The 27,847-nt window shown below is 40.6% G+C and overlaps 1 protein-coding gene across 2 annotated transcripts in view; it reads left to right on the forward strand.

Annotated features, from left to right (window-relative positions):
• PAPSS1 (3'-phosphoadenosine 5'-phosphosulfate synthase 1) overlaps window positions 1-27,847 on the forward strand; it is a 125,161-nt gene that overhangs the window by 89,991 nt on the left and 7,323 nt on the right. For both annotated transcript variants that reach the window (XM_066280942.1, XM_066280941.1), the window contains one exon: window positions 14,262-14,491. In XM_066280942.1, coding sequence (XP_066137039.1) covers window positions 14,262-14,491 — 230 coding nt within the window. The remainder of the gene's footprint in view (window positions 1-14,261; window positions 14,492-27,847) is intronic.

A 27,847-nucleotide genomic window follows, 5' to 3' on the forward strand; every position in this document is an offset into this window, starting at 1 on the left:
CCACCAGGGGGCGATGCTCTGCCCATCCTGGGCGTCGCCATGTTGCGACCCTCCTGGGTGTCGCCATGTTGCGACCAGAGCCACTCTAGCGCCTGGGGCAGAGGCCACAGAGCCATCCCCAGCGCCCGGGCCATCTTTGCTCCAATGGAGCCTTGGCTGCGGGAGGGGAAGAGAGAGACAGAGAGGAAGGCGCGGCGGAGGGGTGGAGAAGCAAATGGGCGCTTCTCCTATGTGCCCTGGCCGGGAATCGAACCCGGGTCCTCCGCATGCTAGGCCGACGCTCTACCGCTGAGCCAACCGGCCAGGGCCCTGTTACTAATTTTTGAAGTAGGATTTCAAATTCTTGCTCTCTTCTCCTTTTGGCACCCCATGATGTGACTATTGGTGCGCTTCCAGTTGTCTCAGAGGCTCCTTACAGTATATATTTTTTAATTTCCTTTTCTTTTTGCTGTTCTGATTGGGTGTTTTTTGCTTCCCTGTATTCCAAATCACTTATTTGATTCTTGGCTTCATCTACTCTACTTTTGATACCCTGTAAATTATTTACTTCAGTTAGTGTATCTGTCATTTCTGACTGGTTTTTTTCTTCTGGTTTCTATGTCCTTTTCATGCTGTTGAAGTTCTCGCTAAGTTCCTTTAGCATTCTTATAAACTTTGTTTTGAACTCTGTATCTGGTTGTTTGCTTGTCTCCATTTCATTTAGTTCTTTTTCTGGGGATTTCTCCTGTTTTTTCATCTGGGACATGTTTCTTTGTCTCTGCGTTTTGGATGTTTTCCTGTGTTTATTTCTATGTATTAGGTAGAGCTACTTACTATGTCTCCCAGACTTGGTAGAGTGCCCTTGTGTAGTAGATGTCCTGTAAGGCTTGTCACTTGAGCTGGGCACTCCAGGTGCACCCAGTGTGGGCTGTGTGCACTGTCTTCTTGTGGTTGAGCCTTGTTTGCTGTTGGCATTACTGGAAAGCGTTGACCCCCCTCCCTTCCAGTTCAATTGTCTGCAAGTAGCAGCTATGACTACAGTGGTGGAGCTGCTGTGCAAGCATCGAACTTACTGAGCAAGACTTGCTTCACTAGGGCTTTGGCGCTCACCAAGTCTTCCACTCGAGTGTGTCGCTTGTGGAGGTGGTAGGGTTGTAGTCTGGTGTGGTCTGCAGCTGTCCACCGGGTACACTGGCTCTGGGGCCTCCTGGGAGGTGCAGGGTCAGCCACTACCTGTGCCCTGCCTGGGGACACCCGGCACAAGCAACAGAGCAATGTGCAGATGGCTGCTACTTGTGCTGGGCTTGGAGGTGCCCACAAGCTGTCTACCAAAGTTGGTGCCTCTAGTACCAGTCCTGGGACCATTAGCAAGAGGTATAGTGTGTGCAGAGGCCAGATGATGCTTGTTTGAGAGATTTTAGGAAAGTTTGATGCATGAGGCAAGCGAGACCATTGTATGTAAAAGCCACTGGAAAGGGCTTGAGTGGGCCTGCAGGTTGTGTGAGGTGGGGTCTCAGGGAATCTCCTGGGTGAGCCAGGTTGATGGAAACTTAGATATGCGGCCTGCCTGCTGGTACTGCTGGGGGTGGGCAGGGTCTCAGAAAAGGAGCAATGGCCGTGCTAGTCTAGCACTTCTGTCTGGCAGAGAGCTGCCCCCGCCCCCCACCAGTGCTTGCCGTGATACCAGGCAGTCCAGTTCCTCCCTGTGAGTCCCTGGTTCCTTTCAAGCTGCTGCCCAGTGCTGGAGCTCAGGGAGTGGGTCCCTTTCGGAGGAGTGCCAGGGACCCCAGCAGTCCTCCAGTTCCCTCCCCTTAAAACCCTGCTGGGTCTCACAGCCAGAACTTTTGGGACTTTTTATTTTTATTTTTAGTTTATTGTGTTGACATGTTTTCCAGTGTCCCACTCAATATAACACCCTCTACCCACAGCCTGGTGCCCCCCTGCCCCGTGCACAGTCTCTTTCTACCCTGTTTTACCCCTTTACCCCCTCGCCCTACCTCTACCCCCCTTTCCCTCTGGGAATCGCTGCCCTGGTGTCTGTATCTATGTTATGTATATATAATTTGGTTAATCCTTTCACGGTCTTTGATCCCGTCCCCTCCTTCCTTTTCTCTCCGACAGCTGTTTACGGGACTTATTTTCCTGGCTCTGGGACCCCTTTCCCCTCAGCAGGAACCTCTACAGCCAAGTTATCCCTCCCAATTTTAAACCGCCACATGTAGGTGTGGGACCAGCCCTTCCCTGTCTCTGCTGCTACTATCAGTCTCAATGTGGCTTCTTTAAATCCTAGTTTGTCGGACCTCTATTTATTTAGCTTGATCCCAGGTGGTTCTGAGAATAGTTGTTCTGTAGTCTAGTTGTAATTTTGATGTGGTTGTCGTAGGATTTGAGTCCTGCATTTACCAATACCACTATCTTGACCAGAAGTTGAACCTATGTCTTTAAGTCCTAGAATACCACAGTTTCCAAACCACTCAAGAATTGTACTATTTTGGATGATAAGAGTGTTTTAATGTTTTGTTATATAAAATAATATTTTTACATAAATTCTTGGTTTTATTATCTCAGTATATAGATCTCCCTTTCAATAGGGTTGAGTTACTTCCAGTATATAAATTTTTGTTAGTGGTTTTGATTATTCTTAAAATGTTAACCATTGTGACTTCTTTTTTTTTTAGCTGAATTTATTGGGGTGACATTGGTTAACAAAATTATATAGGTTTCAGTTGTACAGTTCTATAACACATCATCTGTATTGTTGCAGGAAAATGACTCTGACAGAGGAGACACTCAGACAATTTAATTAATGGAGGAAGGAGAATTTATTAGTAGCCAGCAGAGCACATGGGGCTTGTAGCACCAAAGCATTAGCTCCCCGAATTAGGTTTTCTTACAAGTTATATACCTTTACAGTAGCCAAGCAGTGGGCTTGTGATTCCTTTGTTTAGGGTTTCCCAGGACTCAAGGAGAGGGGAGGGGGAGTTTTGGTGGGGTCAGCAAGGAGGAAGGGGTTTCCGAATCACTGGTTATAGCTACATACAGATCCTACTTTTCTTGCTTGTGTTGCAAGCAACTCCAAGCAACCATTTAGAAAACTATGGGATGTAGTTAAGTTATAACTGGCTGACTCGGTTATCCTTGTTGGCTCCTTTCCCTTGTATTCATCTGGTCTCTTCCCTCTCAAGGGAGAAGAGAGGCTTGCTCCCTCCTCAGTACATTGCATGTGTGTTCACCACCTCAAGTCAAGTCTCCTGCCATCACCATTTATTCTTCCTTCACCGTTTGCTACCTCCCTCTAGTCCCCTTTCTTTCTGGTCTTTTGGTCACTTCTGATTGGTTCTTGTTTTCTTTTAGTTTGGCTCAAAAACAGTTTCCAGAAAGTGCGAAATAGGTAGAGGGAAATGGTCTTTTTTTCCTTCCAGCTGTTTCCTTTGATTAGCCTACTTTTCCATGCGACTTTGAAGAAGTCACTGATTTCAGGTATCGTATGAGGATCTTCTTGCCTTTTGTGTAATGGCAAAAAGAATAATTTCAGTGCATCTGTTTTTTTTCCCCCACTCTTTGTTTTTGACAGTCATTTTTTAGGGAACATATTATCTTTTCAAGACAATGAGTGGGTTTCCTTAGTCAAGAAACTAATTTATAAGTCTTCTGTTATAGAGGAGTATTCTTGTTTTAGTTAAGGACAATAAACTATAAAAGGAAAGAAAAAAATAACACAGTTTAAGCAAAACCTTAAAAATATAATCAAGAGTGTTATAGAAATATTAGCTCTTTATTAACTCTTGTGAATATTTTTGTAAAGTTTAGACATCCTTTAATTTTCTTCCAGCTTGGGTAATGAATACAAAATCTGTGGTTTGTGTAATTTGAAACACATTTAAGCAGTGTGAGGTAGAAACCCAATGAAAGAGATTAGATAAAAAAATTTTCTTTTTCTTTTATTTTTTTATTAAGTGAGAGGCAGGGATGTAGAGACAGACTCCCACATGTGCCCCGACTGGGATCCACCCGGCAAGGCCTCTACCGGATGATGCATTGCCCTCTAGGGCTGCTGCTCCATTGCTCGGCAACCAAGCTATTTTAGGACCTGAGGCAAGGTCATAGAGTCACCCTCAGGGCCCAGGGCCAACTTGCTTGAACCATTCAAGCCATGGCTGCAAGAGGAGGGGGGTAGAGAGAGGGAGGGGGAGGGGTGGAGAAGCAATGGGCTTTCTCCTGTGTGCCCTGACTGGGAATTGAGCCAGGACTTCCACACACTGGGCCCACGCTCTACTGCTGAGCAAACTGGCCAGGGCTAGATTTAGATAAAATTTAAGCTACATTTTAAGAAATGGTTTCCTTGTTGTTTTTTTAGGTTTATTTTAAATAATGTGTAGAAACCCTATCTACTTAATTTTGTTGGGAAATAGGAAACTTAAAGTTTTTCATCACTTACTTTGAAAAAGTAAAACATGGTTGGAAAAGAAATTAATATTGCTTTGTAAAACAATCTTGCATGGACCTTAGATGCTCAGAATTAGATTAATCATAATTTGTGGTATATGGTACACTGTCATCATTGATCCATGAGGTGCCCCGACTGGGATCCACCCGGCAAGTCCTCTACTGGATGATGCGTTTCCCTCTAGGGCTGCTGCTCAATTGCTCGGCAACCTCTGCCCATCTGGGGCTTTGTTCCTTTGCGGCCAGAGCCATTCTAGCACCTGAGGCGGAGGCCATAGAGCTGTCCTCAGTGCTGGGGCAGCTTTGCTCCAATGGAGCTTTGGCTGCAGGAGGGGAAGAGAGAAATAGGAAGGAGAGAGGGAAGGGTGGAGAAGCAGATGGGCGCTTCTCCTGTGTGCTCTGACTGGGAATCGATCCTGAGACGTCCACATGCCGGGCCAACACTCTACCACTGAGCCAACCAGCTAGAGCCAGTCCATGAGGTTTTTAAAAGTTTTTATATATTGATTGATTTTAGAGAGATGAAGGGAGAGAGAAAGAGAAACATCGATTAGTTCCACTTATTTATTCATTCATTGGTTGATTCTTATGTGTGCCCTGACCTGGGATCTAACCTGCAACCTTAACATATTGGTATGATGCTCTAACCAAATGACCTATCCAGCCAGGGCCATAAGTTGTGTTTTTGTATATGTGTGTGTGTGTTTTGTTGTGTTTGTGTGTATGTGTATGTGTATGTGTATGTGTGTGTATGTTATTTTTGAAAATTATTGAGTGAACAGCTGTGAATTACCTCTGACCTGAGAAGCATAACTTTGTCTCCCAGGTTTTTGTACCAATCCCATCTGGAATTGGAATTTTTTAGGTTTTTGACCTTGATCAACATGCCTTTCAGAAATTTTATACCAGTTTTCATTTATATAAGAATAAGGTAGTGTAATATTTTAGTAGATGATCACTGTACAACTAAATGTCTGCTTTCTCACTCACTGTGAATATATGGAACCCATGAAAGGTCGAATATACCTTTTTTTATCTTCTCGAAAGACAAGGCAGGAAAAGCAGACATAATATGTTGAAGACATTTACTTTCTCTATTCAAAGCCAGAGCAAACTGCTTCATTAAGCCAAGTTTGATGTGAAGTGGGGGGAAAATGATCCTGTCTCAATTAACTACAGGTTCATTCACAATATTTTGCATCCCTACTTCCAGAGCTTCACGTTTCGGCCACTCCTTCTGTGTCCAGTGTTTCTCCCGAGCTCAGCTGTCCCACAAACGCAGAAAGCAAGGATACTTTATGAAACCTCTCTGTTGTCCTAGCAGGAAATTTACCATTTTAAGATTCACACAAATGATCCAGTTATGCTCCTCATACTTCAGAAAGTCGATGACAATTTTTGTGTCATTCTTACTAAGTCATTCAATTTGGGTTGGCTAAACTGCTGAGGGGTTAATGACTGCTTGGCATCAGAAGAAGACCCTTCAGATTCTATAACCATTTCCTCATGCATCTTCTCAAAATACACTTGATCACCACGTTCACTTTCTTCGTCCTTAGAAGAAATAAAATAATTGAAAACTGGAACTGGGAGTGTCTCAGAGTGTGGGATAGGTCGTATTGCTGAAGGAATATTAGGATATGTGATCATATGTCGTTTTTTTCTTGCCAATGCCCTTTGTATGGATCAGACAGAAATAACAGTCACTGCTGTGGTCCTTAGGTTTCACGCCAAACCATGAGAATACCAAAAGGCATTCCTTTGCATTTTCCTTTTGTCCAGTCACAAAGCATTTTCCTCACAATTATGACACACCATATGAGGAGCCCAATTCTTGTCTTGATCACCAAGGGGAACTTGAAAATAGGCAATATATTCATGTGTCCCAAATGATGAAATATTGCGCCTTTGACGTTGAAGTGTGTAACAGCCACATATATAACAGAAGGTGTCAGGACTATTCTTACATTTATGCCTACTTGAAGAAGCCATGATTCAATCTTAAAACAAAATAAGAGGATTTTTATGAGATAATAATTTTTTACATTTAAAAACAACTACAATTATGTAAAAGTGATGTTTGTAAAACATTAATTGCCTTGTGGTTATGTTCAATCCAAGAGTCGTTGCCCTTTAACTCCAATTGAAAAACCAATGCATGCCATTAACTGTAACAAAAAGAAATTAAAATTGCATAAAAACTAGAGCATGCACCAAAAACAGATTTCAGATTTGGAATCAGTGATGCAGAGATACATAGAAACAGTTCTAAAATCTCATGCAACAGAAAATGAAAAAAAATTATTCCCCAGTGTAATCTTTGATAAAGGAACCAAAAACATACAATGAAGAAAAGAAAGCCTCTTCAATAAATGGTGCTGGGAAAACTGGAGAGCAACATGCAAAAGAATAAACTCAATTACAGTTTGTCTCCTTGCACCAAAATTAATTCAAAATGAGTCAAAACCTAAATATAAGACCTGAAACAATAAATTACATAGAAGAAAACATAAGTGCTAAACTCATGGACCTTGATTATAAAGAGCACTTTATGAATTTGACTCCAAAGGCAAGTGAAGTGAAGGCAAAGATAAATGAATGGGACCACATCAGACTAAGAAGCTTTTGCACAGCAAGAGAAACTGACAACAAAACAAACAGACAGCCAACTAAATGGGAGATATTTTCAAACAACAGCCCAGATAAGGGCCTAATATCCAAAATATACAAAGAACTCACAAAATGCAACAATCCAATAAAAAAAATGGGAAGAGGACATGGACAGACACTTCTCCCAGGAAAAAATACAAATGGCCAACAGATATATGAAAAGATGCTCATCTTCATTAGCTATTAGAGAAATGCAAATCAAAACTACAATGAGATACCACCTCACACCTGTTAGATTAGCTATTATCAACAAGACAGGTAATAACAAATGTTGGAGAGGCTGTGGAGAAAAGAAAACCCTTATTCACTGCTGGTGGGAATTCAAATTGGTAAAACCAGTGTGGAAGAAAGTATGGTGGTTCCTTAAAAAATTAAGAATAGAACTACCATATGACCCAGCAATCCCTCTACTGGGTATATACCCCAAAACTTGAAAACTTGGGTACGTAAAGACACATGCACCCCCATGTTCATCGCAAGATTACTCGCAGTGGCCAAGATGTGGAAACAACCAAAGTGCCCTTCAATAGAGGATTGGATAAAGAAGATGTGGTACATATATACTATGGAATACTACTCAGCCATAAGAAATGATGACATCGGATCATTTACAACAACATGGATGGACCTTGATAACATTATACTGAGTGAAAGAAGTAAATTAGAAAACGCTAAGAACTGTGTGATTCTATACATAAGTAGGACACAAAATTAAGACTCATGGACAGAAATAGGAGTGTAGTGTTACTAGGGGAAGGGGACAAGGGAGGGGATGGAGGACAGAGGAGGGACATAAAGAGGGACAAATATGAGGTGACAGAGGATGATTTGACTTTGGGTGATGAATATACAACATAATCAACTGTCCAAATGATGTGATGTTTGCCCAGAATCTATGTATTCTAGTTGACCAGTGTCATCCTGTTAAAATTAATTGTCTAAATAAAATTTTTAAAAAAGGAATCATTAAACTTCAGTTGGGGAGTAATTGTAAAAATGTAATGTGAACTCTAAAGGGTACCCTGGGGTTGAGAGATGTTATCAAAGGAAGGACAGACTTATGAAAGGGTGGGCTCCAGAACTTAATGAAAAAGGGATGGTTTTATCTCAGTGGGTGATGGAGAAATTCAGTGGATTGCTTGGACCACAACTGGTTCACAGAAGCCAGAAAACATGAACAACACTCTGGTGCCCAGGCTGAGGCTGAATGCCTGGTGCCCGGAGTGGGTCAGGGTGTCTGGGAGCCCACTTGCTGCCAGAGTGGTGCACAGTGTGTGATACCTGTGTTGAGAGGGATGCAGGGAACAGTTCTCTGGGCACAGGGGAGCCCAGGCTGGTGGGTGGGGAACAGAAGGGAGTCAGGGAGGCCCTTCTGGTGGGAGGGCTGAGTGTACCCGTGTCTATATTAGAAGGGAGGGCTGTAGCAAGCTGATCACTAGGTTCAGGCTAGGGCTTTGAAGTTGTGAGGAACTGTGCACTTGGGGCTTAATCGCTTATTCATGGACCAGAACACCACCAGTTATCCCCATTCACAGACACCACTGATGGCTTCTTCCTTCTCCAGTGTCCCTATGCAGCCCTCTGCTGATAAAACTTAACGTTGTGCTTGCTGTTTAAGAGAAATGCTTCAAGAGTGCATTCCGTTGTCTCAATTACTGAAGGGTGAATTTGGAATTGAGAGCCAATAGGTTGATAGCTGGCATAAAAAGCTGGACTGGACCCGCCCAACAAGGCATACAACCAAGGCACAGAAAGATAAGAAGAGGTGTCAGTAAATCACCTGCCTGTTAGAATGAAGCTTTTAGCACTCTAAAGGAAAAAACACAATCCAGACTCCTTCTAACAAATCATCCAAAAGTCCAGCATATATAACAATTTATTGGAAATATGAAGAAATAGGAAGATGTGATTTATAATGCAGAATAAAAATTGTCACTAGAAACATACCTTGAGATGCTGCTGTTGTTAGAATTAGCAAATAAGAGCCTTAAAGCTTTTTAAAGGAAAATATGGTCTCTGGATGGGGAAATCTCAGAAAAAATGGAAAATAAGAAAAATCAAGTGGAAAGTCCAGGACTAAATAGTATCTTAAGTGAAAACATGTATTGGATGGACTTAAGATCAGATTAGAGTTAGCCAAAGAAAAGGTCTGTGAGCTGAAAGTCGGCTTAATGGATATTTGGGGGGGGAGGGATCAATGGAAAAAATGAGCAGAGCCTCAGAGACTGTGAATAATATCAAGCCATCTAACATGTATAATAAATATATAATACAGTTCTGAAAGGAGGAGAGAGAAATGTGGCAGAAAAAGTCTTTGAAAAAATGATGGTTGAAAGTTTCTGAATTTGGTGAAAAACCAACCTATAAGTTCAAGAAGGCCACAATCTTAGAAAAAATCAATTCGAAGGAAACCACACTTAAGCCCATAGTGGTCAGGCTGCTGAATATTAACGACGTAAAGAGGAACTTCAGCAGCACAGTGATGGGGAGGGAGGGGTGGAGAGGGGACGATAGGGGACGACAGGAAGAATGTCTGACCTCTCGGCAGTGGGAACTGCGAGCAGTGAATTAGCATCACTAAGAAAAACAAGCCAAATATTAGCAAAGAAGCCTGTTATTCTAAAATTTTGTTTTCCAGCAAAAATAAAGGTAAAGTAAGTACATTTCAGATTAATGAGAGTTGAGAATTTTACTAGGGAAGGAAAGCTTTTTAGAATTCTGCCAATAGACTTCCCAAGAGCCACACCATTTGCTCTGAGGTGCCCACACTGTGTGGGCAGTATGGGCTCTATGGGCTGCACAGCAGGGGAGACCAGGAAAGCTAGGGCCTGGCACAAAACCTTTACCCCCTTGTATTTCTTCAGGATGCATACTGGAGTTCAGACATCACGCTTGCCCCTGGGCATTTTGACTTCAGTCTGCTGGAGAAACAGGCAGCTCCAACTGTTTGGTTTTTTTTACTATCTTCTAGGCAGTGTGTCATCTTTTTTCACAGAGCAAATGATTTTCTCTAGAAGCTCTGGTTAGGAAGCAATTAATTCAAATGGGATTGTTAGGGAGTGTTTTACAGAATAATAGTAACAGCAGCACTGTTCGTCCTTTATTGAGAGCCAGGTGCTGTTCTGAGTGCTGTCAAATCTTCTGTTTATCTTATACCTTAATTTTTAAATTGATTTTATTGAGGTGACACTGTTTAACAAAATTAACCAGGTTTCAGGTGCACAATTCTATAATACATCTATCTGTACATGGTTTTGTGTGTTCACCCACCCCAAGTCAAGTCTCCATCCATCAGTATCCTCATTTTTATAAATTCAGAAACTGAGGCTTATATAAGGAAATTGCCTGAGGGCATTTAGTTAGTAAAGGGCGAAGTCAGAGTGCAAATCTAGGACAGCCTGACTCTAAAGCCTGTGTGCTTAACCGAATACAGCAATGGCTCTGGACTGACTTGTACTCTCTTGATTAAAGCATATTACCTTTTCAGTACATTCTAAGTTAACTCACATCCGGTATTCTTGGAAGAGTTACATGTGTTTTGCTTATTCACGTCTGTTACAGTTTTAAAAGTATTCTATTAGGGAAGCCACTCATGAAAATGTAAATTGAAATAATTCAGGTCACCTGTTGACTCCTTGTTTGGCGTGCTTACCTTTAATTTACTCATGTAATCTTTAGAAGTCTAAGAGCAATTTAACTGGTAATTTTACAAGACAAAATTAGAACTGGCCACTGCCACTAATCACATACACTGTGACCCTATAAGGTGCGAATTTTTCTTGACTTTGGTTTCCTTTTTTTTGTTGTTTTATTTATTTTTGACAGAGAGAAAAAAAGAGAGGGAAAGATAAGGACAGACAGACAGGAAGAGAGAGAGATGAGAAGCATCAATACTTCGTTGCTGTACTTTAGTTGTTCATTGATTGCTTTCTCATATGTGCCTTGACCAGGTGGTGGTGGGGCTGCAGCAGACCGAGTGACCCCTTATCAAGCCAGCAACCTTGGGCTCAAGCTGGTGAGCCTTGCTCAAACTAGATGAGCCTGCGCTCAAGCCGGGGACTTGGGGTTTCGAACCTGGGTCATCCATGTCCCAGTTTGATACTCTCCACTCTTCCACCACCTGGTCAGGCAGTTTCCTCTTGTTTGAAGAGGATGGAGATAGATGAAATGATCTGAACTTCCTTAAATATTAAAATTAAGCCATACATCCCCAGTTTATGGGGACATTCTGGTACTTGAATATTTAACTGTTTGGACATACATACTTAATGAGCAAAGTAAGTTCACCTGAATTCAGAGAGCTTAGACTCCTCTTTTAGTTGAACGCTGTGTAAGCAGCCATTAATTTGCATGCAGCATAAAAGATTTTTCATTTAAGTAGAATTTCAGAGTGGGTTAATTCACAATGAAATTCTGACCTTTTGCCTGATGAACTAGGAATGGTCTTTTGTGTGACTACCATGGAGGGGCAGAGGGGACTGAGCAGAATTTTCATGAAGAGCTGAATCTGAGGGTGGGTGGAGAAAGAAATGATGTATGTGGGGAAGGGAGGTCTAAGCATCATGCTTTGCTGTTTTATTCAGACAGAACTATTACAGCTCAATGCACACAGAATGAATCCTGTAGCAGAAAATGGTGTAGTTATAGGACCTTGAGGTCCTCTCTATTCAGCTGGCAAATGGGGAGAGAAGAACTAAGATACGCAGTTAGAAGTGGTACATATCACTTAGCTCTCATCCCTTTAGCCAGAACTCAGCCACATGGTCACACTGCAAGGGAGGCTGGGAATTGCCTTAAACTGTGTGCTCAGGAAAAAGGATAGTACAGTGCTGGGAAAACAGCTATGTTAGGCTTGCTCTCTGGTTTACCAGCTACAAGCATTGCCTGATTAGTGCATGAGCACGTGGCCATGCTATGTATAGTCTATGTGAGGCTATGTGTGCTTGCCCTTGCATAGTAGATGGCAGCTTGCCTGCCTGCCACTGTGAGAGGTTGTTTTATTTATTTTCCCGAGAAGCGGTTTTTCCTGCCTGTTTGCTTGACTGCCCTTGCAAGATTCTATTAAATGGGAATGGTCCATTGCTTTCCAGCCCCACAGTTCCTCTACCGTCTGCCCACATCCAATGTGGACCTGCCTGGTCTCGGCTACCAGCATTACAACAAGGTACATAGGTATGCAGAAAACTGAGTGAAAAAAAACACACAAGACAATTATTAACTTTAGGAAAAACAAATAGTTGTACAAGGAGGGGAATAAAATAAAGATGATAATAATAGCTAACATTTATTGTCTACTTATTCTGTACCAGCTATTGTTCTAAGTCCTCACATGTTTCATATATTTGTAACTCATAACTTTTATTTTTATAGGTGAATGTTGATTTCACCAAACGTGTAGAGATCACTGTATTTATTGAATAAATGGGGTAGGGAATGAGGGTGGAGTGAAAGCCAAATGTTATCTTTTATAGTAGGAAAGATAATGTGGAAAATTATGGCTACATTTTATAGTATCTAAAATTAAACAGTTGAGACATGGCAGGATATGAATGTCATTTGGAAATAAAGAGTCGGTGTCAGTAGAAACAACTGAAGAAAACAGACTGCTCAGGCCGACCAGTTCAGGTGTGTGGTGAGACTGCCCCTCATGCTGTTGCCCTTTCTAAACATGTCGATAAGTGTGCAAGTACCTGTGAGAAACGGTCATGAGAGAGAAAATGAAAATGATGTGTAGTGTTCATTACGAATACCTTATTTTCACATAGAACGGAGGTGGTTTTGTAAAAATCACTAAGTAATGGAGAGAGAAGTAGCTAAAAACAGATCTCTAAAACTGTTTTTTTTCCTACACTTTATCGGCCAACTCACTTATACTTGGGTTTACTTTCTTCACATTTTAATGAGGATGATAATCTTTTACAGTTACTTTAACTTCTAAATTCTAGTAGTTAGACTAGTTTTTGTTTTTAAATGATGGCTTAATGTGAAAGTATAAGCTTCAAAGCTCGTTTTGGATGCAGGAAATGCCTTAATTCTTACCTAGTATCTTGGGTCATAGTCACTTAGCTACATGATTTTCTCAGTACCATTTTATAGCAGTATTAAAAACATTTAAATCATTTTCATCTTAATTGTTTTTTTTAACCAATTACAATGTAACATAAGAAAAGTATGTAAGTCACAGTGTACATTCAGTTTAATGAACTTTCACAATGAGCACATTCTGGTTGCCAACACTCAGCTCCTGGATCAAGAAACAACATTACTAGGGACTCCTAGAATTGACATCAAAGTGAATTAGGGACTATCTCCTATTCCCAAAATTGGTCAGAGGGTACAGACTTTCAGTTATAAGATGGATAAATTCTGAAGATCTAATGTATATAGTAGGGTGACTATAGTTTATAAATAGTTCTGGGTTATATACTTGAAATTTGCTAGGAGGGTAGATCTTAAGTGTTTTCACCACATACAGAAAGGTGATAGATGTGTGAATTAATTTGTGGTAAATATTTTGCAGTATATACCTATATCAAGTCATCATGTTGTATACTTTAAATATATACAATTTTGTCAATTTATCTGTCAAAAAACTACAAAAAAACCCAAAAAAACAAACCCAGTGGAACATTACTATTACTATTATCCCAGAAGCTCCTTCCAGATGCCTCCTGCAAAGATCAACCACTGTCTTGACTTCTAGCCTTCTGGATTAGATTTTGAACTATATATACATGTAAATGACATCTAATAGTTTTGAAAAATGATACATGGAGGCACATACATACTCACATATTTTCTTTAAGTAAAAACATATAAATATGTATGCATAAACACCCATACACAGTTATACTTTTAGATTTCATTTGGGGGGGAGGGTGGCTTGCCAGTTCTCTTTCTGGCTTTCCAAGATTATACCTTTAAATTTGTTGAGATTTCCTATTGATAGATGTGGATTACATAAAAAGCATGTTCATTTATTATTTACTACTTCTAAGGACTGGTCATAAAAGCATTGTTATCTAATGGTAAAACTTCTAAGGACTGGTCATAAAAGCATAGTTATCTAATATGAAAGGGCTGGTCGTAAAAGTATAGTTATCTAATATTAACTTCTAGACTGGTAATAAAAGCATAGTTATCTAATATAAAAACTTTTATTCTAGGTCCAATGGCATTGCAGAGCACGGATGGTTGCAGGAGCCAATTTTTACATTGTTGGACGAGACCCCGCTGGCATGCCCCATCCCGAAACAGGGAAGGATCTGTATGAGCCAACCCACGGTGCCAAAGTGCTGACCATGGCCCCCGGCCTAATCACTCTGGAAATAGTTCCCTTTCGAGTTGCAGCTTACAACAAAAAGAAGAAGCGTATGGACTACTATGACTCTGAACAGTAAGTCTTACATTCTCTGCACGAATCTGTGAAATACCTTGTGTTCTGAGCTGCTCCCAGGGCTCTAATGCGTTGTCTCATCTTTATAACAACTTGGCTGATGACGAGCTTTGTCGTACCTATTTCAGGGAAAGACAAACTGAGCAAACTAATTTCTCGATATCCTAGAAGTTAGAAATAACAGTTGAAACTGGGTTCATGGTTCATGATTACAGGGATTTTGTTGTGAAGGACTTAAGGGCAGTATTGACATTTCTATGTCTGCCTTATCTACTTATCTTACAGAGCATACAGAAGTGGTCCAGGGACTTAGTGATGATTATTAATTATTACTCTGCTAAGCCCACAGCATCTAGGTAGTGGGAAAGAGTTTCATATTCTTGCAATCACTGTGTGGCCTGCACCATCCTAATTATGTATATTTTACAGATACTAAGTTAATTATTCCCTACAACACTCTTATGAGGTAAGTGCTGAGATGATTCCCGTTATATAGATTAGCAGTAAGCTGAGGCATACAAAGGTCAAATAATTATAAAAGCCAGTAAACGGCAGCCCAGCAGCGGAACCCAAGCATGGTGGCCTCACAGCCAGTGCTCCTGACCACTGAGAGTGTAGCTTCTTTCTTCAAGGGTCCTAGGAGGAGCCACAAACCAACAGGTTTTTAGTATAAATTATGGGTAGTAGTGTTATGAATGGATTTATCTCCCTTTGATGAACTTGTATTAATTTCTATCTGTAGATGATATCAGAGATACTGCACTCGGTAATTTAGAGTGGCAGGGTGAGACTTTAGAATCAGAGATCGGGGGTTCTGGCCCAGCCTTGCTGTGTGACTTGAGAGGCTGATGTGACCTCCGGCTTTGTATCTTCGTCTCCGTAATGGTGGCCATGGACAAGGTGATTCCCTCCTAGCTCGAAATCTGGAGTTCTTTCCATGGTCTGTAGCACCTAGTTATTTTTATGTGTTAGTGGCCACTTGTACCTAAGACTTGTTTTCTTGACTGATGCTTTTTTAGTATAATTACATCTGCTAATTGAGTACACCTGCTTTTTTAGTACAAATTACAATTCATGTTCAGCAAATAAAACTGATAATTATTTTTTTCTCAAGTTTTATCAGTGTCTCCTTTACTGCCAGGTGCTAATTGAAAATGGACCATAATAACCTTCACTCTGAAGGCTCTCATTCTCTCTCCCATGGTAGAGCACAACTGACTTGATGTTCAGGATCTTGACCGAACCCTGACCCTGTGTCTTCATTTGATGCGGCCTGTTTTGTATTGGTGGGGGCAAGAAAGAAAAGGAAACCTTTTTAAAAATTAAAACATTTTCTTCCCTAAAAGGGATATAAATGTGTCATTTAAATTCTTTGGAATAAATGATAAGCTGTCTGGATAAAGAAAGACTATTATCAGAGGAATTTGTTGGCTTCTCATTTAGTGGCATAAATAATTCTGGAGAAAATGCACAATTTTAGATGATAGGCTTTTCTGAGTGATGAACTGTACCTAAAATACAGGAGAATCTTGAGTCAGTGAGGAGAAAAGGCTTATTTACCTGGTGCGGGCAAGCAAAAACCAGCTATGTGTGCCCTATGGAATTTAAGACCAGAGCAGTTCTAGACTGTTCTTTTCTGAACATCTGAAATATGGCCCAGATTCCAGTATACTTCTGAAGCACTCAATGAGAGAATTTGCAATAAAGCAGAACATTTTTTTACCCTAGTACAAAATTTGGGTTTGCCAACACCTAGAAACAGTTCTGAATTGTGACATGATTTGATTTGTTTTAGCCTAAAAATGTGTGTCAGTGTATACACACACACACACACACACACACGTATGTATAAGTGTAGATACAGGGTAGGGCAAAAGTATGTTTACAGTTATTTGTGTAGGAAATAATACAGTAATTAATAAATAATAATGCAGGAATAAACTGTTTTGTGTCCTCACGGCTGTAAACTGTAAACCTCCTTTTGCCCCCCGTCTGTCTGTGCTTACATGTAAACATGCGCACACTGTAATTTCACTGTCAAAATGATATGCAGCTATCAAAGTGGTGTGCTGAGTTATAATAAACTATTCCTACCAGAGAGATGCCTTAGAAGCTTAAAAACGGAATTTTAAGAAAAATAAAAGCAATTATAGTAAACCTTGAATTATATTACCACAAAAGGTGAGGTTGACAGTGAAAATATAAATTAAATGTGGAGAAAAGTAGATATGTTTTGAATATAATTCTTTCCTTTTGTGGTTGAAATTATGAAGGGTCACCAACAGAGATACTAACTTAGTATAGTCCCCCTTTAACTGCAGTTTTGCTTGCTGGGGTTTCAGTTACCCCTCTGTCTACTCTGGTCTGAAAATATTAAATGTAACAGTTGACAAGTTTTGAAGAAATAAACAATTGACAAGTTTTAAATTGCGGGTCATTCTGAGTAGCGTGATGAAGTCTCACACGATCTCATCTGTCATCCGTCCACCCAACTTGAATCATCCCCTTGCCCAGCGTACCTGTGCTGTGTTCCTTGTCTGTGGATCTCTTAGTAGCCCTTTCAGTTATCAGATTGTCGAGGTATCACAATGCTTGTGTTCAAGCCAGCCTTATTTTACTTAATAATGGCCCTCACGTGCAAAAGTAGTGATGCTGGTGATTCGTATATGCCAAAGAGAAGCTTTGAGTGAAAACATGAGTGCAGTACAATAATATAATTTGAGAGATCACATTTTCACAACTTTTATTACAGTATATTGTTTTAGTTCTGTTTTTAGTTATTGTTGTTAGCCTTTTACTGTGCCTAATTTATAAATTAAACTTTATCACAGGTATGTATATATAGGGGAAAACATGGTATATATAGGGTTTGGTACTCTTGAGGTTCCAGGCATCCACTGGGGGGGGTCTTGGAATGTCTACCCCTCATAAAAAGGGGGACTACTCAGCTTAGTCTGGGGAGAAGCCTACTTTGGAATTCTTTTGAAAGCTCCCCAGCATCACCTTTCTACAAGTTTATAACACAGATAGTGTCAGAGATGGAATGCTGGGCCAGCCAACATTTTGCTTTGCACCCAGCATGCAATTTATTTGTTTAATTGTGTACAAGATGCTTTGAAAGTAATGATCAATCACTTACAGCGTGAGGAGAGAAAAAATTATTCCACTAGTGGCCAAATACTTAAAACCTAGGTGAGTTTCCATTATTATGAGTTAAGGAGACAAAACTAAACAATTGGAACTTTTCTTGACTATGTTCCTTCTGCCGAAACGTTTCATTACTGTGGCTTGTTTGCATGGTCAGCTGATTTAATCACATGCAGGACTCTAGAACCATCTGTCTGTACTTAGTTGACTGATGTGCTGGAAGGCCCTTGATAACTTTCATGTTTTCTGTGTAGTATTGCTTTAAGTCTCTCTTTTAATCATTCAAAAGCTAAATAATTACATCAGTTCTCATAAGATTTTCCAATGATGAATTCTATATTAGTTGCATGAGTGGCTCATTTTCTTGGAATTTTTTTGAGTTAGTGAGTCTTAATAAATTGTAACTTGCAAAGCTTTAAAACTGCCTTAGTTTTTTAAATTTTTATATTGCGTTCAAATATAATTAAGTTGATGGGAATATGTTGGGTAGTGATTAAAATTTTATGAAAAGGCAATAGTCTTTGATGTAGTGCGAAAACAATTATAATTATGTACATGTGAGGTTGTCGTAAGTTTGATTAATAGATGTTATTCCATGCCAACTTATATGTAATTAATGATTTTATAGCTTTTGATTTGACTAAATACTAGTGTAAGACAAGGCTTAAGGAGAAAAAACCAACTTCATAAAGATTTCAGGCAAGATATTATTGATAGGAATTATGATAACATCCATCTGTTTACAGTTAGGAAGTTAAGTGGATTCATATTAGCTTTAATAGTGACTCAGAAATTTAGTAATTTTAAGACTATAAGATTAAAGCCCATTCTTTCAGATTTTACAAAGTTTAAAAGAGACTATTTTGTAATTTTTTATTTTATGCAGTGATTTTTTTTTTTTTTTTGTATTTGGCTAGTTGTAAGATTATGATTCACATGATTGAAATAGCAACTAACCGAAAGAGAGCACACGTGAGTGACAGTGCCGTGTGGAAATGGTAAATGAAGGTCAGGTGGATGCAAGTGTTTGCTGTTCAGTTATTTCACATTATCCACAGAGTAGTTCTTACATGTTTTAATGCTGGAGTATACCTGAAATCATGTGCTAGTAGCACCATTTTAAAAAAATCGAATTGTAGGTATCCTTCAAGGCCTTTTCATATATTCTTCCCTTCTTTTATGTACTTTCCACAGGAGAGCTCATCTGTTCAAGCGGTTTCTGTACAGGACTCTTAAAGCTATATACACTTCATTGTTTCCAGGTTGGTAATTGTGTTAGCTTTCTAACCAATTGCCAGAAATTTAGCAGCTTTAGAGTAATATTCATTTATTACCTCACAGTTCTTTAGGTAGGTCAGAAGTCAGAGGGGTGTGGGGGGCTATACTAGATTATGGCCAGGCTGGGCTCTTATCTGAAGGTTCTAGAGCAGAGGTCCCCAAACTTTTACACAGGGGGCCAGTTCACTGTCCCTCAGACTGTTGGAGGGCCGCCACATAAAGTGCTCCTCTCACTGACCACCAATGAAAGAGGTGACCCTTCTGGGAGTGCGGTGGGGGGCTGGATAAATGGCCTCAGGGGGCCACATGCGGCCCGCGGGCAGTAGTTTGGGGACGCCAGTAGAGAATTCACTTTCAAGATGACTCTTATTTGCAGAATTCAGTTTCTTATGGTTTTAGAATTTAGGCCCTTGTCTTCTTACTGACTGTTGGCTGAGGATTGTTATCTGCTCCTAGAAGCCACTTTGAAGTCTTTCCCCGTGAGCCCCTCCCTCTCAGCCTAGAACCTTCCTCGTGGCCAATGCTTCTCATGCTTCAAATCTCCCTGGCTTCCCCTCTGCTGTCAGCCAAGAAAATTCTTCACTTTTAAAGGGCTTGAATAATTAGGTTAAACCCACTCAGTTTCACTATTTTTAGTCAATACATTAGTAACTAACTGTGTCTGCACATTCCTATTGCTATATATGATGACATATCACGGTAGTAATGCTATGGGGTGAAGGTCATGAACGCTATCTTAAAATTCTGCCGACCCCACTAATGGGCATTTCTGCTTAGACTTTTTGATATTACTTTAAATGCCCAGCAGCAACTTTACCTCTCTGTCCATCTATCCTCAAATCCTTAATATCCTTGGTTACTTGCTCCTCCCGTTATGTAGAATCTTGGGAGTCTCTTATTCTTTCATCTCACTCTTCACACCCAAGTCTTGCCATGCTGACCACTGAAAAATTCTTCTTGTGTGAATTCTTCTCCTTCTCTTCCTTGCCATTATAGTCTTTTTGGTATACAAGGATTTTTGTTAGAGTACCAGGGAACTTGCTTCTCCATTAATTTGTAAAATACTTTGTTTTCATTAATTTTGATGTTTCTTCTGAAAACTTGTAGAAGTTTTGACTGTAATTGCATAACTTTACTGAGTCTCAGCCTATGTTTGTAGATTTTACACATATTTTACCAAGGAGAGTTACTGCATGACAGTTAATAGATAAGATTTAATTTGTAATCTATCGTCTGTCTTCTTTGTTTTACTATACCTTTGAATTTTTAACTAAGGATGTACTCATGTATATCTTTGAGAATAAAATTATATATTATAATTTTATATGTCTTTTAAAGTCAACAGTTATATTGAAATTAGTACAAAACTTTCTACTTTGCTGGGCTTTATTCATTTATTAACTATTTATTGAGAGTCTTGACTATGTGCATGCAGCTGTTAGTGTGGGCACAGTAGTTAGAAGTAGGCAGGTATTGTTGTTTTCCTTAGACTTATGTTCTAGAGAAGAAGACAGATAAGAAACCACTAACCACACAGTGATTTAAGGGTGGTCAGTGCTTTGCGGAAGACTGGCTCTGCTAGCACTTGTCTGACCGCCTCTGGGCTATCAGGGGTAGGTTTCTGGAGCAAATGACATTTGGGCTGAGCTCCAAAAAATTACTACTAGGCATTTCCTTGATAAAGGAGGAGGTAATAGCGTTCTGGAAGGTACTGAGGTGAGAAGACGCATGGAGTGTTTGGAGAGAAGGCTGGGGTGGGGTAGAACAGAGTGACAGGAGGATGATGACATAGACAGGGACCAGATAAAGTAGTTCTTTGAAAGGTAGGAACTAGAATAGATTTTTATTTAAAAACATTTTTTTTCCAATTAAGTTTACATTCAATATTATTTTGTATTAGTTTCAGGTGTACTAATCAGTTGTTAGATAATCACATACTTTACAAAGTGTTCTCCCTGTATTTCCAGTGCCCACATGACACTGTACATAATTACTATAATATTGATTTTTAAAAAGGTAGTATTGTTACAGTGTGCATTAGATATTAGGAAGTTCAGGGTTTTGGTAAATAGGTAAGTTAGACTATACAGATTGAATCTCTTGAGAAATTAACTAAAAATGCTAGCTAAAAGAAAACGTTTTCATAAAATTATTGTGGTGCTGATAAGATGATAAGCATCATCAAGTCTGGCCTTGGCTGGTTTGCTCAGTGGATAGAGTGTTGGCCTGGAGTATGGATGCTCTGGGTCCCATCCAGTCAGGGCACACACGGGAAGGACCATCAACTTCTCTCCCAGCTCCCTCTCTTCCTTCCATCCCCCTACCCATCCCGCAGCTGGTGGCTCTAGTGGTTTGAGCTTTGCCCCAGGCACTGAGAATAGCTTGGTTGGTTGGTCCTAGCGCATCTGCCTCAGGTGCTAGAAATACCTCAATTGGTTTGTGCATTAGCCCCAGGTGAGGGTTGCCTGGTGGATCAGGATTCAGCAGCATGTGGGAGTCTCACTATCTCCCCTCCTCTCACTTAAAAAAAGAGAAAAAAACTGTAAAGCCAAACTATTAAGTGAAAGCTAGATTTCAGGTAAGCTGAGCACCGAAGCTGCTTTTTGCCTGGGTGGACCTAACAGACCTGAGTGTTGACTTTCATGGCCCCGACTTAGGTGGGAGTCCGACAATCCTCTTGAGCTGGGACTTCTTCCCACCTAACTGTAAGGAGGAACCGAGCCTACTCCCCTACCCCAGGAGAACGTGAGCAGAACGCTGAGCTTTAAGCTCAAAACTCTGCTCCAGTGGACTAAACACATACGACCTATGTGGTATCAAAACAAAACATAAAAAGTCCTCCTGCCCTACAGTGAATTTTAGGTGGTTCTTGACTAGGCGTGCCTGAAAGTATTTAGCAGAAGCAAACAGAAAATCCTTCTGGAGGGCTACTCTTTTTTCTTGGGCCTCAACTTATTCCAGTAAATAATTACCCAAGCTTGATGAAGAATTGCAGCCAAAAATGATAAAGTACAAAGAAATAGAGCACCAAAGCCAGAGAGGAGCTACAGTCAGCAGTAGCAGACCTGTGCAGACTTCATGTAGGAAATTACCAGACATATTTCTTTTAGCTTCCAGTGTTTATAAAAACAAAGATAAGTTTGAAATTACATGGCACATAAACATACAGAAATAACTTAGCAATATAGAAAAGAAAAGGATGGGAGGGGTGGTCAGTGTTGTTAAGAAATTTCCAAGATCCTAGAATTTCAATTGAGAGGTTTATTCTCAAAAACTTGGGTTGTAAGCCAGGGAGACACAGCTTCCAGTACAATCAAGGTCTGTAGTTCTGAAGAGGGAGAGGGTAGGACCAGGGTATTTAGGGGCAAAAGCCACAGGAAGCTAACCTTTAAGAGGATTGGTTGCTAACAGGTTGGTTAGAGTAACCGGGCTTTCCAATATTTGCTAATATAGGATCAGCATGTAGGGTCATGAGCTATGGTCAAGGGTTGGTTTCATAAGGTCAGTAGAGGGTGTCACAAGACACTGGCCACTACCTGGGTTTCCCTTGGAGTTTGCAAAACAAATTTGTAGAATAAGTAATGGTTAAGCAGTCAATACAGGGAGTGCGGTTTGCCATGGAGTTCAAACTGCAAGTTTGTCAAAGAGTCCACACTGCAAAGCTGTTCAGTCACACAAACAGAGCCAAAGACCAAATCGGGAAGAGGGTCCAGCTATTTGGTCACAACACTGTGCTGTGAAACTCAGTGTGAAGTGGTGTTAGTGCAGGCAGGCGCTGATGGTAGCTTAGGTTTGCGTAGGTTTTGACAGTGGGATTGCCTCAAAACATCTTTAGGAGACACACCGATTAGGACTTAAGATATAATTGCTATATTAAATAAAGGCTGATTTATTTTCTTACTAAATATATAAATCTAATATCTTCCCTCATGTCCCCCTCACCCCTATATTTCAAATCAAACAACAAAACATTTTTATTGAATAGTTCAGCGTTCTCTGGAATTCCAGAGGTAACAGGCAGGGGGTTTTAATGGAAAAAATTGGTAGGTATAAAAGTACAATGGAATTAGTATAGTGATTATGTTTCTAGTAACATCATTATTGTATGCAAGGTACATTTTAAGCTTTCTGTAACAACAAATATTTTGATTCTGAAAGGGTTCTGATGGCAAGATTCTGAATTTGCAATTTATAAAATTTCATGAACAAAAGATTTTCTGTATTTTGCTCCCTTAATTGAGAGTCATTTATCAACCAGTAGACAGTGATCACTTCCTTTGATCAGTAGTGAAATAGATGACATGGAAATGGACCTTATCTGTCTTTATCCTTTCCTAGACCCCTGTTTGCAAAACATTCTAGAAAGGCGAGAAGCTTATGTTTTCTAGAAATAAAGTAAAAGTAAACTTTTTTCTCTGATGGTTGACATTAGGAATGAATGATAGGACATCCTAAGGAGATGTTGTGGTATTTCCAGTATAAAACCCAGCAATAGCCATGTGCTGCTTTTAATCAGTCATAATATGATATATGAGAGAAAGTGGGGGGGCATGCACTGAGTAAGGCTCCCAATTAGAACTCTAGCGAGCTGTCATAGAGTAGTACATGGAAGATTGATCGTTTTAATGCCAGAGAAGCCAGTGTAGCCTGGAACCAGAGGTCAGTGGTCTGCTCCTTATTTCTATCCCCAAACCCTGACCAGGTTTGACTGCTCTTGTGGGGTGAATGGATACACTTATCAGCACGAAAGGAAAAGTAGAAGAAGCAAATGAGACAGTTCTCAGGGAAATGTTTCCCTTAGTGCTCAGGGTGGAGTGGTCTGAGTCTCCCAGTCGAGCATACAAGGTGCTAATACTCCAGCTGGTGGGAGGAAAACAGGTCTTTGTCCTGTGTGCTCGCCCTCTGAAAACCCTGTTCCTAGGAAGTTCCTTCTTTGTGAGTGAGTGGGATACCCTGATTTGACGTATTCTTGGTGAATAAAAGATGAATGGAATGAATTCTTCCAGTTTAACAGTAAAAAAAAGTTTTAAAAAAATTATGAAAGCATTTAAAAGGAGAAAAATAGCACACATCCCATCATTTTTGTATGCTTTGCTTTTTTTTCTATGCATTCATTTAACATAATTGAGTGTATAATATGGTAATATTTTGTCTCTTGCTTTTTATTATTGACTTTTCATGAGCATCTTCCCATACTGTTAGAAGTTTTCTGTTCACATTTTATTGGCTCCTAATTGTCACTCGTGGCACTACACTGTGCTACGAGTCCTGATGGGGTGTGTACAACATGCAGATGAATGACACTTGTGAAGGTGCCCTTTGTGCTCCAGAATGAGACTGGCTAGAAAGGCTTTCAGTCATGTCCTTAGGTGTCACTGAGGGCGGGTGGCACCTGCCTCTCCCATCCAGTTCCACCTCTTCACACCCCTTCCCACCCCTTTCCCTTGTAAACATGGGTACCGTTTTTCTATAGCTGTACCCTCAAAGGTTGCACTGCTGAGACCTGGCTATGATGTCCCCTGACTATAGAGCCGTGCGGTATTTAGTCAATGATCTTGCCTACTGCAGAGTGAGGAGGAAGTAGCTGTAAGTTGTATGTATCATGCATTGATTTTTACCCCCTTCTGTTATACCAATTAGCAGGCTTTTTCAACCTTGGCTCTATTGACATTTGCATCCACAAGTGTCAGGTCCTGTCCTGTTTATTGTAGGACGTTGGCCCTGGGGAGGGGGAGATAAGGTAGCAAAGTCACTTCTGTTGAGAATCAGTGTTGTAACAATACTGATATATTTGGATACCTTGTTCTCTTAATTGTTTCATTATTATTGACAAATCAAAAATAGGCATTCCTTCCCCCCCCCAGACTTCTTTTTGCTTTCATATTTGGAGCTGATCAATACATTTGAGAGTACTAGAAATCCTGATTTCTCATGTGTCACAAAAGTAGAAAGCAAATAACAAAGAAATCTTGGTGACAAATATAAAGGAAATTGTTTAATATAGTTAGATGAATGTCTTTGTTACCGAAAATGCACTCAGTTTTTCTGATAAACTTATAAATTAAACTATATGAGCTACAACTTTTTTTTTTTTTTTTTTTTTAGTATTAAGTGAAAGGCGGGGAGACAGAGGCAGAGAGACAGATTCCTGCATGTGCCCCCCACCGGGATCCACTCAGCAAGCCCCCTACAGGGTGACACTCTGCCCATCTGGGGCCACTGCTCTGTTGCTTGGCAACTGAGCTACTTCAGCACCTGAAGTGAGGCCATGGAGCCATCCTCAGTGCCTGGGGCCATCTTGCTCATTTGAGTCATAGCTGTGGGGGAGAGAAGGAGGCAGGGCAGGGAGAGGGATAAAGGAAGGGATGGAGAAGCAGATGGTCACTTTTCCTGTGTGCCCTGACCGGAAGTCAAACCTAGGACTTCCACACACTGGTCCAATGCTCTACCACTGAGCCAACTGGCCAAGGCCTGAGCTACCACTTTTTTTAAGAAATATTTTTTTTTACAGAGACAGAGCGAGAGTCAGAGAGAGGGATAGATAGGGACAGACAGACAGGAACGCAAAGAGATGAGAAGCATCAATCATCAGTTTTTCGTCGTGGCACGTTAGTTGTTCATTGATTGCTTTCTCATATGTGCCTTGACTGTGGGGCTACAGCAGGCTGAGTAACCCCTTGCTCAAGCCAGCAACCTTGGGTTCAAGCTGGTGAGCTTTGCTCAAACCAGATGAGCCTGCGCTCAAGCTGGTGACTTCGAGGTCTTGAACCTGGGTCCTCCGCATTCCAGTTTGATGCTCTATCCACTGCGCCACCACCTGCTCCGGGACAGCCTTCGGCCCTGCTCCCTCCCTTGCCTTGGCCAATGTAAAGCCGTTAGCCATGGCCACCATCACAGCTGCCCATGCAGGTTCGCATTGGATTGGACAGTTAGTAAAGAAACAACGGAGCCAAAAACTGGTGGGCCATCATCTTTAATTCTAGCTTGCACCCGGCGGGCAAGTACAGCACACACTGGGCTCCAAAACCCACTCATTCAGTGCTCACAAAGTTACTGACTTATCCGAGTTTCCTAGAATCAAAGGTTTCTAGCTCACCAGACTTTATTCACCTCTGTTCCCCATCTCCTTCCTTCTCCCTGCACAAACTCTGCATAAACTGGCTTCTCACTCAGCGTTCTGCCATCTTGGCTGCTTCTCCTGGCTTCCTCCACGTGGCCTTTCTCTGCTCTCTTCTCTGCTCTCTGTTCTAATGTTAATCTCAGGAACCAATGAGCTACCACTTTTTAAAGACCCTTTGAAAATGTATGATTTCTGTCTCTATAACTGTCATAGTTGCAGGCCTTCTAGGGGAAGCAGCATCCATGGATGTCAGTTGCTGCTCACAGTAGTCCAGGGCAGTCTACTGAGAGCTCAGCCATGTGCCTCACCCCAGACAGTTTTGTTTGGTGATGGGCATCTGGGAACTTCTAGGATTAGTTTCCTGAAAATTGAGATCCATTCTTTACTAAGCAGAGGCTTCTGTAAGAACAGATGAAAAATGATTCATCTTTTTTAGTTGAAAGCACAGAAACCCACAGTTTTGCCCATTGGCACTCAGTTAAAAACCACTGTTCTTAAGCTCAGAGGTACAGAGAGCAGACTGGTGCTTACCAGAGGCAGGGGAATGGGTGAAATTAGTGAAAAGGTACAGACTTCTAGTTGTAAAATAAGTCGGGGGGATGTAATGTACAGTGTGGTAATTACAGCTAATAATACTGTATTGCATATTGGAAATGTGCTAAGCAAGTAGATCTTAAAAGTTCTCATCACAAGACAAAAATTTTGTTTTGCGGTAATCGAATGTGATGACAGGTGTTATAACTAGACGTATTGTGGTGACCATTTCCCAATCAATACAATTGTCAAATCATTATGTTGTACACCTGAAACTAATATAATATGTTAAATACACCTCAAACAAAAAAAGTAAGCAAACAAACTAAAAACCCTGTTCTTCTGGGGGTAGTCAACCTTTTTATAAAAACTGCCCACTTTGTAGTGCTGATCAACCTGGTCCCTACCACCCACTAATGGGCATTCCAACTTTCATGGTGGGCCGTAGCGGAACAACCAAATGGTGCTGAGATTGACCCAGAGTCATGACACTTTATGGTAAAGAAAGTTGAGTTGATGGCAAGGACTTCAGGAAACCCTGGCAATTCAATACTTGATTGAATATCTGATAGAAGCTATTCTCTAACTTTTATTTACAAGACTGGGTGCTGGGAGAAAAACATGATGAATTAAGGATTTGGGTTAGTTTCTAGTAATTAAATGTTTTGTGTGTTTCAGATGGTTTTTGGTTTGGAAATAAAAGTCATTGAATTTGTCATGCATGTTGTCAACCAATGCTTTAAAAAAGTTCCTGGACAGAAAGCCATATATAGCTATTTATCTGGTTTTGAAAGGTGATTTTTTTTTAACCTCATTCCTAAGAGTTCTTTGGTTTTTGATGTACAGTGTATTATATATAAGTTTCTTTCAAATTGGGTGAAAAGTTAAATAGACCCCAAATAGTCCATTAGATTTACTAACAAGTTACCATATTATTTGTACATATATATATATATTTTTTTTTTTTTGACAGAGACATAGAGAGAGACAGAGAGGGACAGATAGGGACAGACAGACAGGAAGGGAGACAGATGAGAAGCATCAGTTCTTCGTTGCGGCATCTCAGTTATTCATTGATTGCTTTCTCATATGGGCCTTGACCAGGGGGCTACAGCAGAGTGAGTGACCCCTTGCTCAAGCTAGCAACCATGGGGTCATGTCTATGATCCCACGCTAAGCTGGTGTCCTGGGGGTCTTGAACCTGGATCTTCTGTGTCCCAGTCCAATGCTCTATCCACTGTTCCATCACCTGGTCAGGCTATTTGTATCAATAGTTA

The sequence above is a fragment of the Saccopteryx bilineata genome, chromosome 5 (assembly GCF_036850765.1).
Source record: "Saccopteryx bilineata isolate mSacBil1 chromosome 5, mSacBil1_pri_phased_curated, whole genome shotgun sequence".
Classification (NCBI taxonomy): domain Eukaryota; kingdom Metazoa; phylum Chordata; class Mammalia; order Chiroptera; family Emballonuridae; genus Saccopteryx; species Saccopteryx bilineata.